The sequence below is a fragment of the Cyprinus carpio genome, chromosome A6, assembly GCF_018340385.1.
Source record: "Cyprinus carpio isolate SPL01 chromosome A6, ASM1834038v1, whole genome shotgun sequence".
Classification (NCBI taxonomy): Eukaryota; Metazoa; Chordata; class Actinopteri; order Cypriniformes; family Cyprinidae; genus Cyprinus; species Cyprinus carpio.
The window spans coordinates 33,404,014-33,424,008 of record NC_056577.1 but is presented as its reverse complement, the minus strand read 5'-3'; the positions used below and the strand labels follow the sequence as shown (position 1 = coordinate 33,424,008).

General features: G+C 34.3%; 1 protein-coding gene across 5 annotated transcripts in view; it reads right to left on the bottom strand.

The window, feature by feature from the left end:
* Positions 1-12: 12 nt before the first annotated feature.
* The window catches only part of slc12a5a (solute carrier family 12 member 5a), a 137,981-nt gene continuing 117,998 nt past the window's right edge, over positions 13-19,995 (bottom strand). For 4 of the 5 annotated variants that reach the window (XM_042759097.1, XM_042759098.1, XM_042759093.1 and 1 more), the window contains 20 exons: positions 19,108-19,355; positions 18,799-19,010; positions 17,327-17,494; positions 16,878-16,976; positions 16,032-16,089; positions 15,264-15,438; positions 14,974-15,092; positions 13,780-13,878; positions 13,579-13,698; positions 12,294-12,398; positions 11,397-11,565; positions 11,072-11,267; positions 9,755-9,924; positions 9,536-9,667; positions 8,671-8,778; positions 8,268-8,393; positions 6,978-7,195; positions 6,840-6,854; positions 6,620-6,753; positions 13-5,962 (listed from right to left, as the gene is read on the bottom strand). In XM_042759097.1, the coding sequence (XP_042615031.1) occupies positions 5,871-5,962; positions 6,620-6,753; positions 6,840-6,854; positions 6,978-7,195; positions 8,268-8,393; positions 8,671-8,778; positions 9,536-9,667; positions 9,755-9,924; positions 11,072-11,267; positions 11,397-11,565; positions 12,294-12,398; positions 13,579-13,698; positions 13,780-13,878; positions 14,974-15,092; positions 15,264-15,438; positions 16,032-16,089; positions 16,878-16,976; positions 17,327-17,494; positions 18,799-19,010; positions 19,108-19,355 (2,763 nt within the window). In that variant the 3' untranslated portion in view covers positions 13-5,870. The remainder of the gene's footprint in view (positions 5,963-6,619; positions 6,754-6,839; positions 6,855-6,977; positions 7,196-8,267; positions 8,394-8,670; positions 8,779-9,535; positions 9,668-9,754; positions 9,925-11,071; positions 11,268-11,396; positions 11,566-12,293; positions 12,399-13,578; positions 13,699-13,779; positions 13,879-14,973; positions 15,093-15,263; positions 15,439-16,031; positions 16,090-16,877; positions 16,977-17,326; positions 17,495-18,798; positions 19,011-19,107; positions 19,356-19,995) is intronic. The other variant, XM_042759094.1, reaches the window with a different exon arrangement.

The window sequence follows — 19,995 nt, the reverse complement described above, 5'->3', positions numbered from 1 at the left end:
TTGATCATATAATCCGTAATAAAATGGTATTCGTTTATTGCATTTTGTGCTGACAAATCTATAAAATGGAATGGGAGTTTTGCAGAAGCCATAGAGATAAAGCATTTGAAATGTAAGATAAAACTACATTATTTTCTTTATGTACCATGAAACACAATAGATTATACTCATTATTAATCTTTTTAAAATATTCAGCTTACACTGACACAAAAAATAAACACCTCAACACTAACTAGTTCTGCTATATTTACAGGACCCACATCCGCTGCGTGTACGTCACTGTACACACACTCTCACACACATACAACTGAAAAACACACAGGAACACACTAATATGTCCATAAAATCCCAGAACAGACAAAAAGAAAAAGAAAATCGCCTTTTCTCCACTACATTCCCTTTCAAATGTTCATACAAAATGTTTTCATTTCAAATGAATCAAAAACAAGCCTGAGGGATTTTGTCATTTTCCATGTAAAACTAATGTTCTGATCTAGAATTAATTGCGCTATCGTCTGCAAACCGTGAAATCAGTGAATTGCCCAAAGCGAGTGATTCAATAACACATTTTTAGCCTTTCAGAGAAGCAAAGCCAAGACAAAGTAGGAATTTGTTTGTACATTTTTCTTATAGTCTTCTCTGATTGTTTACTTCAGCAATATCTAACTTGCAGTTGTGCTGTAAAAAAGCCATGAAATCTGCTTTTCCAATCCAATTAGTAGGGAACTCTAATTTTTTCTATTGATTTTTAAAAATAAAATTGGGTATATGCATTTTCAGTCAAATTACATGTGAGCTACAATGACATCAGTTAAAACATTTTTGAGCTATATATCTTTATATTTTAATGAATATCCACTTTAATATTTTTAGTTCTTTTAGCTTAATTTGAGTGCTTGATATCAGCCCTAGGATTCAAAACTAGATTTTTATGATAATATTAATAAAAATTAAATAAATAAATAAAAAATATGCATAAGCATTGCACTTTTCTGTTAACATATAGCTGCCAATTTGTGTATTTAAGGCATGAGTACAAACCGGTGTAAATGGTTTTACTGCTAAACAAAACAAACCCTCAAGTTTCTTTTTAATTCATTCAGAATGACAGTTTGCTGTAGACTAAACACATACCCAGGTTAACATAAATAACTTTGGTAATCAGTTCTTCTTTAAATAAATTAATACACTGATAACTGTAGTGGTCTTTGTCTTGGCTAAACTACCAATAGTAAAAATAGACTTCTTTAACCAATCAATATTCATTCACACTAAGATACTAGCTGATGCAAAGAAACCGTTGTGTACAACAAGAACACCAAACATCTGGTAAAAATAACACATTTACAATTAAAAGTACTGAAATAAACTGGTGTGAACATAATACTGTATATCACAAAACATTTAAATTTATATTATATATATATATATATATATATATATATATATATATATATATATATATATATATATATATATATATATATATATCAGCTTGTTCAAGATAATGTGCATGCGTTGAACAGGACAACGGACCCAGGTCCTGGCTCTATTTCAACTGGTTCAGATGGATTTGATTCAGATTTCAACATTTGGACTTTCACAGAGCTTCACATGTTCATTGTTCACATGCATGAAGAGCTGTACAGTTTTCACCAAAGTTACTGGAATGTCAAGCAAAACAAATACAAGCCTTCAGGTGACTTTACAGGTAAACGTCATGGGAATAAACTCTCAAAAATAAAGGTTTTTAAACTATATTCTGGTGCTTTAAAGAATCTATAAAGCAAAACCGATCTGATCTGAAGAATCTGCAGAACTTTTTCATACAGCGAGAACCTAAAATACAGCAAGCAACCTTTATTTCTAAGAGTGTAGGATTAATAAAATGAAGCAAGATTTGTTTGTTTTTGTTTTGAAGAACATCCAATGGCATGGGTCAAACTTCAGAACAAAGTTCAGACTGTTATTCAGAGCCCTTTTTTTCCCAAGATGTGTTGAACGCCTCGGTATTCCTTGGCGAAGGAATACACATGATTTATTTTTTGCTACACACAAGCCAGGTATTCATCATGAGATGTTGAAGAAAGGAAAAAAGACTGTATATGTGATGAGTCCACTGTCAGTTTGAATAGAGCCAAGCCCAGCAGTGGAAGCGCTTGTTTATAGTCTTTTTACACGGTGATCACATCAGAACAGTGCTTGTAGGTTTGGAAATGACGTAGGGATTGAAGAGTTGGAGGAATGAAAATGTCAAGGAGGTGTTACCACATCAACTCAAGTGATTCGTATTAGAAATATATCTTCTTTTTTTAACATCTATGTATACACTTTTCATCATTAATTACAAGAGATGCTAGAAATTCATGCCAAATAAACAGCAAACACACTTTTTTTGTTTTTGTTTTACAGCATAATAAAATCAATCTTCTGGTAGTATGCTACCGCAGCGAACAAAACTCTGTTCGGTCTGCGATAACGTGGGCCTACAGCTGATGCAGTACACACTCTCGCCGCTAGAGGCATCAGCGCTGAAACGGATCTGGCATGCTCATGATTCTGGTAACTCAATCGTCACTGTCGCCATTGATGTAAATAACGTTAACTCGTATAAAGTGCATTTCTATCTCAGCCACCATAGAACAGATGTGACGGACATTCTAGCATACGAAGCGTGCCGATGAACTCTACGAGAAGCAAACTAGCAACTAAAAATATGCCATACGTACTGTTTCCTGTGGAAATCAATATTGCACGTTACCGTTGAAAACAAAAAAGTTCGTTTTTACCTTGTGTACTAAAAGCATCCTAAAAAAACACAACAGGGAACGACAACCCTGTAGCTACAGTGTCTTCAGAGCGATATTATGTACAAAGCCAAAAACAACGCACAGTATCCCGCTAATCTAAGTGTACACGTAAGAACGCTAAGTTAAACATTTTGCCGTTGAGTCGCGACAGCAATCTGAAAAAGCTGCCTTGACATTATTCCAGAAACTGCTCTTTTCACATTTACGAAAATCTAATTTTTACAACACACACCATGCAAACGAAGCATATCGTAAGTGTTTGTTAAAAACATCGTTAAGTGAACTAATTGTCGAAACGTCATTAGAGGCTCAGTCTACGCAGGCAGTATTATGTTAAAAAATGCGTCTCGTTTCGACGCACGTTTTGCGTTTTGTTCAGATTCAGTGAACATTGTCGTCACTTTAAATTAACACTTTTCAATGGAAAATAAACTAAATAAAATATGTTAAAGTTGATAATGTAAGGCTGAAGTCGTTTTCGATACAAACACTAGAAGTAGTATGCAATCTCAGCATCAACCCCTCCCCTCGTTAATATATCTTTAAATATTTAATCTTTCGCTTTATGTACACGTACAATCCATACCTATTCATACACTAGCAGCAGCATTCATATTTTATGAGAGGTTTTCCCATGTTTAAACATAAAATAATCTGTACTATCTTCATAAACTACTGTATATACTTACTTACCAGTGAGATTGAAGTATATATATATATGTAGTGTATATCTATATATTTGTGTGTTTATATATATATATATTTATATATGCAGTTATTGGTTTTCCTGCAAAAAAAAAAAAAGATTGTATAAAATAGCCTAAATCTCTACAAAAATAAATAATGCAATGAATATATGATTTCCCAATTTCACATGCATAATGCTCTCAAAAATACACTTTCTGATCTACTTTTCTATGGTCAAAACATAATTTTGCAAACAATCTCTGGTTAATTTTGCATCTCAAATATCATTTTGCGATTTGGCTAATGCATTACAGTCACGCTGCATAGAGTTCAGATTTCTGGATGCTATTCAATTTATAATGCTTTATAACAACTCAATCTAATGCTGCTTTCACGTCACGTCAGAATTACCGTAATCACCAAACGACAACCGAGAGTCTATTCTGAGCGGTTTATGGACTCAGAAATGATTAGTTTCTGTGGCGACGCCCAAAATGGATCCATATGCAGCTTTATTGATAACGACAGCAATCTACTTCTTTAAAATCACACAAATTCACTTCATGCAATAGCACAGTAACACAAAATCACATCTCAGTAAAGCGTGCAACTGCTGAAGCCGCTGCCAATTCGGATGCTTTTATATAAAGTCTCGCAATTATATAATTCAGAGTTTCCAACTTTGATATGATGTCACAGTTAAAGAAATCAAGTTTCAAAGTCAAAAACTTTGAGATGAGTGCAGCATTTGTGTTTAAAGTGACATTGTTATCAATATTGGTTTCTATTGACAATTCACATTTTCATTCACATGGCACGAGTGAAATCGAAGTTTGGCAATACAATCAGATACTATAATACTCTATATATAGCTCTGTGACATTTCCGGTGCAATATAATATAGATTTTGATGATGATATAGCTAATTCATACAGATTTGTCTGTAAATGCAACAAACATAGAGGTTTTCTTTATAGCAAAATGGGAAAAAAAGAAAGAAATGGGCAACTTCCATTTGCTCAAGGATGCAATTTGCTCATTCACTCATTCACTCACACACACACACACACTCACACGTTCATTTAATGAATCCACAGACTCATTAAATCATTTGTTACACAGTGGCTGTCAGTGCAGGTTGAGTGCTTGTTGGGGAGGGGTAGGTTTGGTACCGTAGTACACTTCAAGCTGCTATAGTGAAGCCTGTAGCCACCCAAAACACCCGGACCCTGTAAGACAACAGCGTTTCTTCACCAGAATCTTCAGCTATTTCACAACATAAATACTACACTGATATTTAATAATGCCTTGTACACTATTTACACTACTTCAGAGTGGCTGAGTACTTTTTCTTTTTTTTTCTAGCTCGTTCTTTTGCTAATTACAGTGTCGGTTGCACCGATAGACTCTCACTCGCTGCTTTGCTGTCAAACAGCAAGTCGCACACCCTGCCAGCCTTGTTTTTTGGCACATATTGTGACTGCATTTGGCAGGGGGGATAGCTAGGAACGAATAAAAACATGGAGGAGGTTGATGAGACAAAACAAAAACAAAAGACGAACCCGCTTAAAGTCAACGTGAAACGCCGTTCGCAAACTATTTTACTTCCGTTATGCAAGCATTCAGGAAGATAACCAACAAATGGAAGATAGATTTGATTGGGGGCTGAAAAATAAGATGGATTGGAGATGTTTCAGAGGTTTTCAGGAGCAGTTTCTATATTTTGATTATAAAAACAATTATTTCTTTGCAATAACATGCACTGATTTTTTTTTTTTTACGAAAGTAAAAAGGTCTAAGTTTCATTTCATGCTGACTTTAAACTTCACATTTCACAGTTCACATTATAGCATTAAATCATTATTAATTCACATTTGACCAATCCGCAGACCGAAGGGATCGAGCTCAAACCATAAAAATCTTTTCCCAAGGTTGTCAGTCTTTCCAGAGCAGAAGCATTTCACTGGCGTAGTTTTGAACGTCGAATCCTTGTCGTTGCACATTCTTTTCTGGATCCTCTTCCTCGAAACAAATAAATAAAAACAAATCAATCCCAACCCACCCGCTTCTTCTGATTGGGTGAGAGCGGTGATTGACAGATCATGTAAGAAAGCTACAGCATTGACGGGGCATTGAACAAATACCCACTGACATCAACAGTGCACTTCATAGAACAGTGAAGTGTGGATCACGTCCATCACGAACGAGAGTAACGTCAAGAGCGATGTTTGGCCAGTGAGAGCTTGGCAGACCAGTAGAACAAGATTTTCTATTGGACAGATGAAGCTGGTTGATGGAAGGGAATTCAGGGATATTGCTTGGGCCACACTGGGGAAGGAGGGCAAATGGGATGGGATGAAGTCGACTAGTTTCTTAAGAGTAGATGGTGATGACCTCACGACCTCCACCACGCACGAGGAGGACCCGGTTGAGACCTTCGGTTAAAACCTCCATGAATTCCATGTCTGATCGATAGTGTCAAGGAAATGAGAGCATTTGCAGTATGTACTATAAATGGTGAACAGTATGCAAACGTGTTCAAAAATCTAGTGTCAGTAAGTGTTTAATGCTCACCGAGGCTGGATTTATTTGGTAATTTATTAGGTAATATTGTGAAATATTTTTACAATTTCAAAAAGCTGGTTTCTATTTGAATATGTTCTGAGTCAAAGCTGAATTCTCAGCATCATTACTCCAGTCTTCAGTGTTACATGATCCTTCAGAAATCACTCTAATATGCCGATTTGCTGCATATAAGAAACATATTATTAATATATTTTTGTTGAAACTGTGATACTTTTTTACTTTCAGGATTCTTTGATGAACAGAAAGTTCAAAAGAACAGCATTTATTCGAAATAGAAACATTCGTAACATTATGAATATATTTAAAATCACATTTGATCAATTTAATGTATCATTTCTGGTTAAAAGCACTAATTTCTTTCATAAAAAAAAAAACACAACTTTTGAACAGAAGTGTATTTGCATAGTTTCCCATAATGCAATGCACTCGATGTGACCATTTAAAAACAAATGCCATTTTAAAATCTTTCTTGACCCGTTATTTTTTTGGACTTTCTAAAGGAAAACAATGAGAAACACAAAAAATGATCAGGATACAATTCTCGTCGCCGCTCCTGTTTTTGGGCGGTCCGGGCATGTTGAGCAGGACTAGTCTGGCCTCCTGGGATTTCTTTATGATGACTTCATTGAGTCTGAGTGCAGTGTGCATGCGCCTCAAGTTGGACTGGTTTCTGAAAACAAAACCATCAACCATAAGCTCATAAACATTCATCAACATCAGTGAGTGTGAACGTGCATCACTGACAGAGATACTCACAGATTTTCCCACTCTCTGTGGCATGACAAAAAAGGAATGAAAGACGAGTGTAAATGCAATGCAAAACTGAACCAGAATTCAAACCTTTGCAAATATATTTCTAAATCAAGTGATTTTTTTGGTGCATGCTGCACTCACGGTTTCATGTTGAAGAGGTCTTTGATGGCCTCTGGTGTCGTGGCTCCTATAGGTTTGGCCTGCTCTCCATCACACTTCGCTTCGGTCCATGTCATCTGAACAGCTGTGCCGGGGGTCTCGGCCTCTGCGCTGGGGGACTGCGGTGTGGCCGGGGTTGGCGGGTTGGTACTCTGGTCATGAATGAGCTGTTCCTGTTGGGACGGGGACACAGGGACAGACTGAGAGGGCAGGACCGGCACATACGCACATATGGAGAATGTCAGGGCAAAAGAGAAGGAAAAGAAAACGATAATGCTCAGATTAAACAGGTTCAAAATGAAAATAAATATTTTAATTATAAAGAATAATAATAAATAATAAATTATAAAAAAATAAATAAAAATGAAATAATCACATTAATGATAACAAATAAGATTATGATTACAATCACAATAAAAATGACAATGCTTTATAATGAATATTATATAATAAATCATTATTAAATTAAAATTCAAAAATATTTTATTTATCGACGATTACTTTCATTTTAATTATATTTCATTTTATGAGATTACAATCACAAACTGACAATGCTTTATATTGAATAATATTAAATAATAAATTATTATTCAATTAAAACTTTAGAACACATATTCACTGTTAATTTTCCCTCAATAAACTGCTAATTTGGTGCTTATTAATAGTTAAGATAGTTGTTGAGTTTAGGTTTGGGGTAGAATTAAGGGATCTAAAATATGGCATTCATATGTGCTTTATAAGTACTAATAAACAGCCAGTATGCTAGTAATATGCATGCTAATAAGCAGCTAGTTTATAGTGAGAACTGGTCCTTACCAAAATAATTAATAAATATAAAATAAAAAGTAATTTATTTATCGACAAATTACTTTCATTTTAATGATATTTCATTGTTTTGACTTCTAGAACTAAAGAATTACAAGTTATAAAACTATATAAAACTGCAATTAATATTTACCATATTACCACATTAAAATTAAATGTATTCTCAATAAAATAAGAAATAAATGTAAAATAATATAAAAAACCCTACAAATTAAAATAAAATTTTAATAATTAAAATAACATTTGTATTAACTAAAAATATTTAAAATAAATGACTTTTGAGAGAAAGCGAGAGAGCTGGATTCTGCCGTGTCCATTACTCTGAAAGGCATCACATAAACACTGATATCAGACAAAACGCTCAAGCAGAGATCACAGCATCAACACGAGCGATGTGGCTGTTATTGCCATGTAAGATGACGGCTGGATCGGTCCGTCATGCTGTACCTCCTCTTCTGGTTTCTCCTCTTTGCAGCTGGCCGCCGGTTCCTCAGTGACACTCAGCTGGGTCGTGACGGCGGCCGGGTTCTTACGGCGGATCGACCCGCGAGAGCTGTCAGCGATGCTCTGGATCTGAAGGGAGAGGAACGATGGTGATAATAATGAGAGGTGAGGCCCCGCCCACATGCAGTGATGTCATGCATAATGAGATTCAACATCCAGCCTTGCAATTCACTTGCATTTTTATACTATGATATAATATTATTATGCATTTTTACTCTTTAGTATGAAAAGTATCCAAGCCAAACATAAACACTGCTGTGTTTTGAAATCGAAAGAGGGCTTTTGACATGAACTTTGATGCACGACTTGGTAAAGTAACCTGTTTAATCATAAGCAGAGGTTGTACCTCACGTTCACGCTCAGTCTTGGTGAGGTTGATCTGCTTCAGGATCTGAGATCTCTGCTCCATCATCAGGGTCTTCTCATATGTGTACGCTGAGATATCACTGTCATGCTGAAGATACAGGAGAGAGATGAGAGATGAGAGACAATGGTTTTCAACAGTTCTCTGTACTTAAACAGTGAAAAAAAAGAAGAAAAAAAGTCTACAGTTCATTAAGGAATCATTGACCCAAATATAAATATTTGTCATCATCTGCAGCTACATTTTTTGTGAAAATTCAAACCTAAATTAAAAAAAGAATATAACAAGTAAAACAATCAAAGTAGCTGTAAATGATGATAATTTTTAAATAATTTGTCTTTTATATATATACAGTGTAAAAATAAATTATAAAATTCTCATCATTTGCAACTGCCTTTACTGAATATTTAAACATTTTTTTAATTAAATAATTTTATATATATATATATATATATATATATATATTATTCATTTAATATCAGATTTATTTACTCACACATCCAAATAAATATTATTTATCTATCTATCATTTTTGGCCAATATTTAGACTCCATTGTTGTCAAACATTTTAAATTAATAAACAGAAATAAATTGTATTTGTCCTCATGGAAAATATTATACAATGTAACACTACATGTTTAAACACAGCATCAGTTTTTGCACATTTATTTATTTAAACATTAAATATACAACCCTAGTTAATTTCCGACCTCGATCTGCTCACCTTCATTTCTCAAGAACCCTTTAAGATTTTCAACTTTTCAACTTAAATGTCATCCTGTCCCTTTCTCAAACCTGCTCTTGAGCACAAGTAGTACAAGTACAACGGTGAGAGTGTGTGCATTACCATCTCCACCACCTCCACTGCGGCGTCTATGCGCAGGTGATACAGGAAGGTAGTCAGATCCTTCTTCATCTGGATGCTGTTATCGTCCATCTGGGCCACAGTGAAGATGCGCATCTTGCACTTCCTCCAAACCTACAGAACATCATCCACAGATATCAACATGTGAGCTGCAGCGATGACTTAGTTATGAGTTAGAGTAGTTAGAGTTAAAGCATGTACCTTGTGCTGGCGGAGGAGGAACGGCAGCAGCATCAGCATGCCTCCATCATGAACGATCCACCACACGTCAATGTGACCCTCTGTGAAGCGCTCTCCGTTTGACGGGAAGGCAGAGATGTTCTTGGGCACCAGCAGGGCTTTACTGGCAGCAGTGGTTTCTCTTACCAGCTCTGTAATGAAAACACATTTATATTTATTACTTACACTTATGAATATATTATTTTTACTGATTTGAGACTTTTGTTTGTTGGTGTTTCATAATGTGAAGCTGTTTTTGCACCGATTTCAGACTTATCATTCATTTACACCATTAAGTTCCAAATGCAAAGAAATGTTAATTTTAATTTTAATATGTAACTATATGTAGTAAAAAAAAAAATAAAAAAAAAAAATTTATATATATATATATATATATATATATATATATATATATATATATATATATATATATATATATATATATATATATATATATATATATATTTAATTAAATATTATTAATTGTATTTAATTCTTTGGATTTATATTTAATTCGGCAGAGAACTATGAAGACTATTTTTCCATCGCTGATCCAAGAGTAAACAGGACAGTTATGTAAATGCTGGTCCAAACTTTAAATAGATTAATTGTGTACAATAAGACCAAGAGCAAATAAATAGAAATATAATTAGGAATATATGTATATTGACATAATTATAGGAATAACTGAATAATCTTAAAATAGCTTAAAATACAAATTGAAATGAATTTATGTAAGTGTGAATCTATTTCAGATGTATTAATATAAATAAATGTATAGTTATAAATATGCATAATGACATATTTGTAAGAATAACTGAATAAAATAGTTTATATCTTGCAATTCTGAACAGTGAGGAATAAAGTCAGAATTGTAAGATTGTAACACGATTCTGTTTGTGATATTTTTCATACCTCACATTTTTTTTTTCCCTCAGAATTCTCAGAGTTTATTATTTTGCATTGTTTTTCTGCCACAGAATAAGAAAAATGTAATTGTGACATTTTATGTCACAATTCTGATTTTTTATTTTTTTTTCCACAATTGTGAATTTATATCTCACAATTATATTTTATGTTATCACAACTCTCAAAGTTGCAAAAAAGTGTGATTTGTGAAAAATAAACTTAAAAGTATAAATAAATAAATAACTAGAATGATCCAACCAATCAAGTCTTTCAGGCTTATTTGAAAATCTTTTGAGGAAAGCAAAGGTTCAGTGGTTATTAATCATCATCAATCATCAGTGCCAATACAGAACCTTTAAATAAGAGTGAATTAGAAGAAATGTCTCTCACCAATGAAGTTCCTCCAGCTCTGATGATCCTCGGCCTGTTTCCAGTTGCGCGGCCAGCAGGCCAGTACGGTGTTGTGCTGAAGACCTCCCAAACCTCCGGCCTGGACCAAATGTGACGTGGCGTCCCTCATGTTAGAAGAGATGACCACCTGACAGAAACCCTTCACCTTCTCCGCCTCCATGAGCTTCCTCAGAGACTTTGAGACACAGAACAAAGTGGGAAATGACATTATAACCCACATAAATATCACAATTAAGTTCCAACGTATGCTGTCTAAGTATGTTGTTCGCTAGCCTTGTTGTGTCTGTGTTTGTGTCAGTGTCACCTGTTCGGCCTGCTGTGCTTGAGGATGGTTTTCCAGGTAGGTTCCCTCCAGCGCTGTGCCCACGATGGTCAGACCCTTCCCAGCCTTCAGCTGATTGGTCAGAGACAGCAAACGCGGCTGCTCCACGTTCAGCTCAGAATCCATGCTGACCAGAACTAATATCTGAGGCCTGAGGAGAACCAAAAGCAGGAGAGAATAGTGGTCAACATGTAAAGAAGATTACATGTGCACAATGTACAGCTAAATATAGGTATGAGCATAGATATTTTTACATATAAATATATGGCCAAATATAAAATGTACTAAATATACATTTTAGTAATTTTTGCTATGCTTTTGTTTTCTATTTAGCTTTAATTTATTTTTATTCCAGTCTTTGTTTTACTCATTTTAGTTTTATTTTACTCCTTCCAGTTAGCTGACAAGAAAACATTTCCATTTACGTTTTTTTAAAGTTAAGCTTTTGATTTAATATTTTTTATTTAATTTAATTTTGTATTTTCATCTTATTTCAGCCTATTTCTGTTGAAAATGCGCGTACACACACACACACACACACACACATGCACGCATCCACGCACGCATGCACACACACACACACACACACACACACACACACACACACACACACACACACACACACAAACTGTTATTATAGATATATAAATGATGCAATTTAGCCTTGCAATTGATGAAAATGAATATATACATATATATATATATATATATATATATATATATATAATGAATTTATTTATATATATATACACACACACACACACACACACACACACACAAACTAGTAATATAAATATATAAATGATACAATTATATACTGTATTTTTAATACAATTATTATAAATTATGTATATGTAATCTGTATGTATTTGCACTCACCTCCAGTTCTTGGTGTGCGGTGGTCCCTCTTCCAGCCTCATGAGGGCGAAGCGGGCCGCGCTGAGAGACAGACCTCTTATACCATCACCCCATTCCTTTTCCGCCCTGTCAGCACACAGAATGCCATTCTTAAAAATTACTGCATATATATCCACAGTCATAAGCAGCGATTTATGTACTCTCCATACCAAATGTGTAACAGATGCCTTGTAGTCGCAAACAGGGATAAAAGTATTTGTGTGTGTGTGTGTGTGTGTGTGTGTGTGTGTGTGTGTGTGTGTGTGTGTGTGTTCTTATAATAAAGTTAACACTGGCTGCATATCATGTTATTTATTATTTCTCAGAGCTGTTGAACCCAGAAATTCACATCAGAGTCCATGCCAAGTCAGCATGCTCCTGTTTTTCAAATAAAACCAAATAACTGTCACGTAAGATGAAATCAGATGCACAAGTATATTGGATGAAGTCCTTGTACATGAAGTATAGTTGTTTTCTCTACTGAGGAAATTAGCAAATATCCTGCCTTTTTGTTTCTGACTTTAAAGCATACTGCCATATCAAACTCCACATGATTACTGATAATGAAAACTGGCCGAACATGTAGGTTTTATCCGTAAAGTAATGAAATAAATGGTCAGTATCATAAATAACGGCTAGTCTGATTTGACGCTTACATTTTTTGTTTTCTGTTGCTGCTCGTGCTTTTGCCTGTTGTATATTGTATGTTTATTGTGTTGCATGCTATATTTGGGATTGCATGCAATTCCTTGATGCCCTAGTAGTACATCTGGCAACATGCACATTATACAACAAAGCACCTTGTGCTGGGTATTGTATCCCACAATGCAATGCACACGATTTGACTTTGCATTTTGACAAATCTTTTTTTTTTTTGACTAATATTTGTTTAAAATGATGACTATGACATATGCATACTGCTATTGCTATAAATTGCTTCTGTTTTTAAGTATACAGTATATCCTGCGCAGTATAGAGTAGGTATTCAAATCCGCACACAGCCTCAGCCTCCATAATCCTGCCGCCACTTTTCTCTTCCTCTTTAATTTCCGGCGACAGACGCGGGTCAATGTTCGGCTTGACTCTGGAAGTGTTTCCAAAGGAAAGGCACTAAACTAATCAAACCCTGGAGCAGATTTCAGCTGTTCTTGGCCGGACGGATTACGAGGGATCCTGACCGGTCAAACGCCTAAAACTCAATTCTAATCCATCGTCTTGGTTTTCCGCCCCGCCGGTCTCCCCCAACTCCGGGTCACAATCCACTTACCCTCGGAACTCGATATACTTGTAGATGCAGCCGGCGATTGCCATGGCAATGATGGCGTAGTACCAAGAACAGATGAACATGAGCGAGAGACAGAGGCTCATGCCAAGGAAGGATAGTGTCCTGTTGGAAAACATGAAGGCAAACATTATTGTACAAATACGAGTGAAGCCACAGCAAACGGCAAGCCGCTCTGGAGCTCACCAGTGGTAGAACTTGAATCGCGGCCTCCAGTTGGGCGTTCTGAGCAGAGTCTGAACAGCACAGGCCAGATTCACAAACATGTAGCACATGAGGAAAAACCTGTAGCCGCACAAGAGAAACAAACAAACAATTTCAATAAACAGAAACGGATACCCGCGACTATGTCTCAAATGTTTGGACCCTTAAATCACACTTAAAATGTCTGAATGTGATTTTCTTAAAAAGTGAATGTTAAAAATATTGAACTAAATAATATTTATTTGAAAAATGTCCCAACACACTTTTCAAGAAAAAAAAAAAAAGGGTTCCATACTAAAAGATAAAAAATAATAATAATAATAAAAAAAAATAATTAATGCAGTATTATTGTTAACTAAACCTGAAGCTTAAACTATTAAAAATCAGTTTGGTTAATTGAAATAAATATGTTAATATTATTTATATAATATTATAGTATTTAATTATATTTTTAATTAGCTTTTATTTTCATATTTTCCATTTTCTATTTTATTTGTTTTATTAATTCTGTTAAATATTATTTGTTTGTTAAATATATTAATATAAATGTATAAATGTAAATATATATATATATATATACACACAACATAATTATATTAATAGTTAATGAATAGTATTAATAGTTTTGATTTTAATTTTAATTTTAATTTTCACATTTCTGTTATTTATTTTTGTTTTTGTTTTTATTTCTGTCTTAGTTTTAGTAATATACAGTAATATAAAAAATATATAAAATATATATAATTTTATATGACATAATTATATTAATAGTTTACAGTTACATTAAGTTTACATTTCAGTTGTTTTTTGTTATGTTTTTTTTTATTTCTGTTTACCTTTCATTTATCTTTTAATTCAGTCTTTATTTCCGTTTTAGCAATTTTAGTTCTTTAACTTATTTTACTCCAACATATTCTTCAACATACCTGATATCTGACAAGGCAACATTTCCATTTAAGTCTTTTGAATTTAGGTTTTCATGTAATATTTATATATTTTTTATTTCAGCTTTATTCCATTAAAAACGTTTAAGTTTTAATTTTAGTTAACAATAACAACACTGGTGGATTGATTTGAATTTGTATTACCTAATGCAATGACATTCAGTCATTTTTATGTGTTTCTTAAATGTGCAAACACTTTCTAAGGCTGCTGGATATCTGTATGGCCTCTTACATGGAGAGAATCGGGGCGACGTTGTCCAGAGAAGCGATGAGAATTCCAATCTCACAGATGCATGCGGTCAGGAGCAACGCCCAGGTGGGCTCCCCGTTTGCTTTTCCATGACCAAACACTTCAACACACACAAACACACACAAACACACACACACACACACACATCACACACACACTTACATGTTCATGAACAGCTAAAAACAAGGTCAGTGCTGGCAGCTCTTGGCTGCAAAGTGAATCTGACTTTATGCTGGAAGTCAAAGAAACACTCATCATGTGTGCATGCTCACCCTGAGGAACGGCACGATGCCGTCTCGTGCAATGGCCTGTAGGAGACGCGGAGCACCTGTTAAGCTCTGAAGCCCCGCACCGCAGGTGGAGAAGAAGGAACCGATGACGATGACCCAGGGCGAAGGCCACGCCAGTGTCCCGATCACCAGATTCCCCCTGACCGCCTCACCAAACCTGAAACACACAAACACACACAAAGAATTATGCTACCTATCACTAGTTTGGGGTTTTATTCAGCAGGAAAAATGACAGTAAAGACATTTATAATGTTACGAACGATTTCTATTTCAGATAAATGCTGTTCTTTTAAATTTTCTGTTCATTGAAGAATCACGAAGAATAAAAAAAACTATGGTTTCCACAAAAATATTGGGCAGCACAGCTGTTTTCAACATTGATAATAATCAGAAATGTTTCTTGAGCAGCAAATCAGCATATTAGAATGATTTCTGAAGATCATGTGACACTGAAGACTGGAGTAATGATGCTGAAAATACAGCTTTGCATCACAGGAATAAATTACATTTTACAGTATATTCAAATAAAAAACAGTAACTTTAAACTGTAATAATATTTCACAATAGTTTTTACTGTATTTTTGATCAAATAAACAGCCTTGGTGAGAATAAGAGACTTCTTAAAAAAAAAAAAAAAAAAATTAATAATCTAATCAACCCTAAATATTTAAATGCTAGTGTATTTTTTCATGCACTAAATCACTTGACATATTTATAAGTTACAAGAGACATTTTAAACACATAACATACTTATCCCTCAGCACTGTTCCCTCGATGCAGGAACCAAACAGAAGCACGCTGGACATGTCTGAATATTTCAGTTAAAGAGCGTTGTTTTTTGATAAACTTGTACTCTATCAGCAGGTTTGAGTGTTTTTAAGTCTTTTAGCTTCTCCATGGAGTGATTCCTAGGCTTACTTAATGCATATTAGAATTGAGAAGACTGATTCATCTGAATGATTTGGTTCATTTGTCCGTTCATTCAATTGAACTGGTGCAAAAACTTACCAACTACTACACTGGATTTGTTTGTAAATGACTCTTTGAAAATTAATTTGACTGAATCACTAAAATGAGTCATTTGATATTTGAGCACTAATATGTGACCCTGGACCACAAAACCAGTCTTAAGTGTCAAATTTTAAAAATTTAGATTTAAACATCATCTGAAAGCTGAATAAATAATCTTTCCATTGATGTATGGTTTATTAGGCAATATTTGTCTGAGATACAACTATTTGAAAATCTGGAATCTGAGGGTGCAAAAAAATATAAATATTGAGAAAATCACCTTTAAAGTTGTTCAAATGAAGTTCTTGGCAATACATATTACTAATCAGAAATTAAGTTTTGATATATTTACGGTAGGAAATGTACAAAATATCTTCATGGAACATGATCTTTACTTAATATCCTAATGATTTTTGGCATAAAAGAAAAATCGATAATTTTAACCCATACAATGTATTTTTGGCTATTGCTACAAATATACCCCAATGACTTAAGACTGCTTTTGTGCTCCAGGGTCACATATCATAAACTGTATCGCAGTTGGGTGTTGTATCAGACTGTGTGTGTTTTGATCTGAGAGGATACAGATGATGGAGGTGGTGGTGATGGCCAGGATGGTGCCGATGGGAATGGACTTCTGGGCATCTTGCAAATCACCGGATCGGTTTGATCCAGCCATGATACCTGTTCAAAACAAGACAGACCATAGAACGGCTACAGTGTTTGCTCACTACATCATTCCCGTACTTCCATTGGGGTTATTTCATAGTTTGGACTTTACTTGTATTCTAAAATGTGGAAAATCCAGACTCTTTATACACTCTTAAAAAGAAAGGTTCATTATCGACATTTATAGTTCCATTTTATCATTCAAGAAAACTTTCCATTGCACAAAATGTTTCTTCTTTGACATTGCTTTTGGAACCTAGATTCTTTTAAGAATAATGAGCATTCTTATGCATTCTGATCCACAAGGTTAATCTTCATAATCAGAAATGATGGCTGAGATCAGGGCTGTCAAGAGCAATCTTTACCTGTCACGGAGGGGAAGTAGATGCCCACCAGCATGGTAAAGAAGCTGGTGATGTCGGCAAGCACGTAGCGGTTGGTGTTGGTCGGCATGGAATCGGGTTCATCCACGGAGGGTAATCCCAGCTTCTCAATGAATGCTCCCTTATCCATATAATTCCCAAAGAGATTCTCTGGAAGAGAGAGAGAGAGACAGGGAAACAAAGAGAGCAGATATGAGAAATCTGGACATTTATTTATCCCTAGTGTTAGAGGCTTGTTCAGAGCATTAACACTAAATATGAGCAATATTAATAGCAATGGTTAGCTGACACAGAGGAAAAGTTTGTATTTGCATTCTGAAAAAAGAACATTTAATTGGAATATCCTCATACAAAAGTGCAAAAACAAAAGTGAATGTCTCCTGTTTGGGGTCGGTAAGATTTGTAATGTTTGTGAAAGATGTCTCTTATGCTCATCAACCAATTTGGCAAAAAAAAAAAACTGTCCAAAATATGTTTTAAATATATGTTGAAAACCACGATACTCAATCAAATATATGTTTGAATTGAAAATATATCTACTTTCAACGTTCATATACCAAAATATATTTCAAAATGTATTTTAGGGGCAAGAAAATATTTTTAAAAAAATAATTTTTATCTCTATTCATGGTTTACTTTTTTTTTTTTTCAAAGGGATTATATGTGTTTGCACGTGTTATAGGCAACAAAAAGATGTTCTTCAAATGTGACATATGTGAATGTTTTCCTGGACTGAAATATTATGGAGGGTAATGAAATATGGGAGTGTTTTTTTTTCTCTCTTGTTTTTATTTTTATGGTGTGCTTTTTAATAAAATACAAAAAAATTACCAAAAAATACTTTGGTAGAAAATCATTTACATTAATATATTTTTAAAAATATTTTAAGAAAATATATTTTTGGCCATTTTTTTGTATATTCCAAAATATATTTAAAAACAAATTTGAATATATATATAGTCAAATTTGTTTTTAAATATATTTTATATATTATATATATATATATATATATATATATATATATATATATATATATATATATATATATATATATATATATATATTTTTTTTTTTTTTATTTTTTTATTTTTTTTTGCCGTATGGCTGCATTTATTAAAAACTGAAATACTGAGAAATATTCTTTTAATTTGAAATAACTCTTTTTTTATTTGAAAGTGTTTTAAAATGTAATTTATTTCTGTGATCAAAGCTGAATTTCCTTCAGAAATCATTCTAATACGCAGTTTTGCAGCTCAAGAAACATTTCTGATTGTGTATGTTGAAAACAGAGTCTTTGATTTATAAAAAGTCTAAAAAAACTTGAATTAAAAATCTTTTGCAACATTATAAATGTCACTTTTATTCTATTTGCAATGCATTCTTGCTGAATAAAAGTTTTAATTTATTTATTAAAAATATACATATATGTAATGCCATTTTGTTGCTGTATTTACCGCGCAGGATACCACTCATAACTCCGGGGATTCCCTGTATTTCCGTGATGTTGTTGTTGGCGAAATAGCTGTCGCAGGTGGCGTTCAGGAACTCAGAGTCGCAGAAGATCCTCCAGAGTTTGGTGGTGACCGTGCCGTTTTCTCTCTCGATGACCTTCGCGCACACATCGAAGCCTTTCCAAACCAGAGTCCGGTTTCCCAGCACACACACTCTGTGGAAATCATTTAAAACAAAATCATTGCTAAACAACAAAAAAATGACAGCTTCAGTTATGGTATGTGTGATTGTAATATTGCTGAGGCACATACGGGAAGACCGGAGGCTCGAAGGCGGTTTTGATCACTCCAGCGTAGACGGCGAGGATCGAGCAGATGACACAAGCGAGGAAGAGCAGCGCCAGCTTGTTCACGTACTTCACTCCTACAAACACCACAATAGCCATGAAGCTGAGCACCAGCGTGCCGTAAACACGCATGTTGTTCAGCATGGCGGCCTCGGCCTCGGCTCCCTCCAGACCCTCCATCTTAAAAACGGCTGCTTGTGGTACAATGTACACCTGAGAAAGGAGGGAAAAATAAGGTGCAAAGAGGAATAAATAATTGAAAGGATAAAAGGGAACCAAAAAGAACAAAAATAATTAGGTCTGTCAATCAATATTCTGTGATAAAAGAACTTAAAATTACTGATGCCATACGCCTTCTGCTATTATAAATGTATTAAATTAGAAATATACACTATATACCTGTGCTTTTCCTACTAAACTACTTCAGTTTACCTTTATTTCAATCCATACAATAACCAAGTGAACTATGTTTCACATCAATCTTTCTAACAAATTTACTGGTGAAGACTTAAAGGCTTAGACTAATGTTTATAACAGAAACTGCACAGTCAGATATGTGACCCTGGAGCACAAAAGCAGTCTTAAGTCTCTGGGGTATATTTGTAGCAATAGCCAAAAATACATTGTATGGGTCAAAATTATAGATTTTTCTTTTATGCCAAAAATCATTAGGATATTAAGTAAAGATCATGTTCAATGAAGATATTTTTTAAATTTCCTACTGTAAATATATCAAAACTTAATTTTTGATTAGTAATATGCATTGCTAAGAACTTCATTTGAACAACTTAAAAGATGATTTTCTCAATATTTAGATTTTTTTGCACCCTCAGATTCCAGATTTTCAAATAGT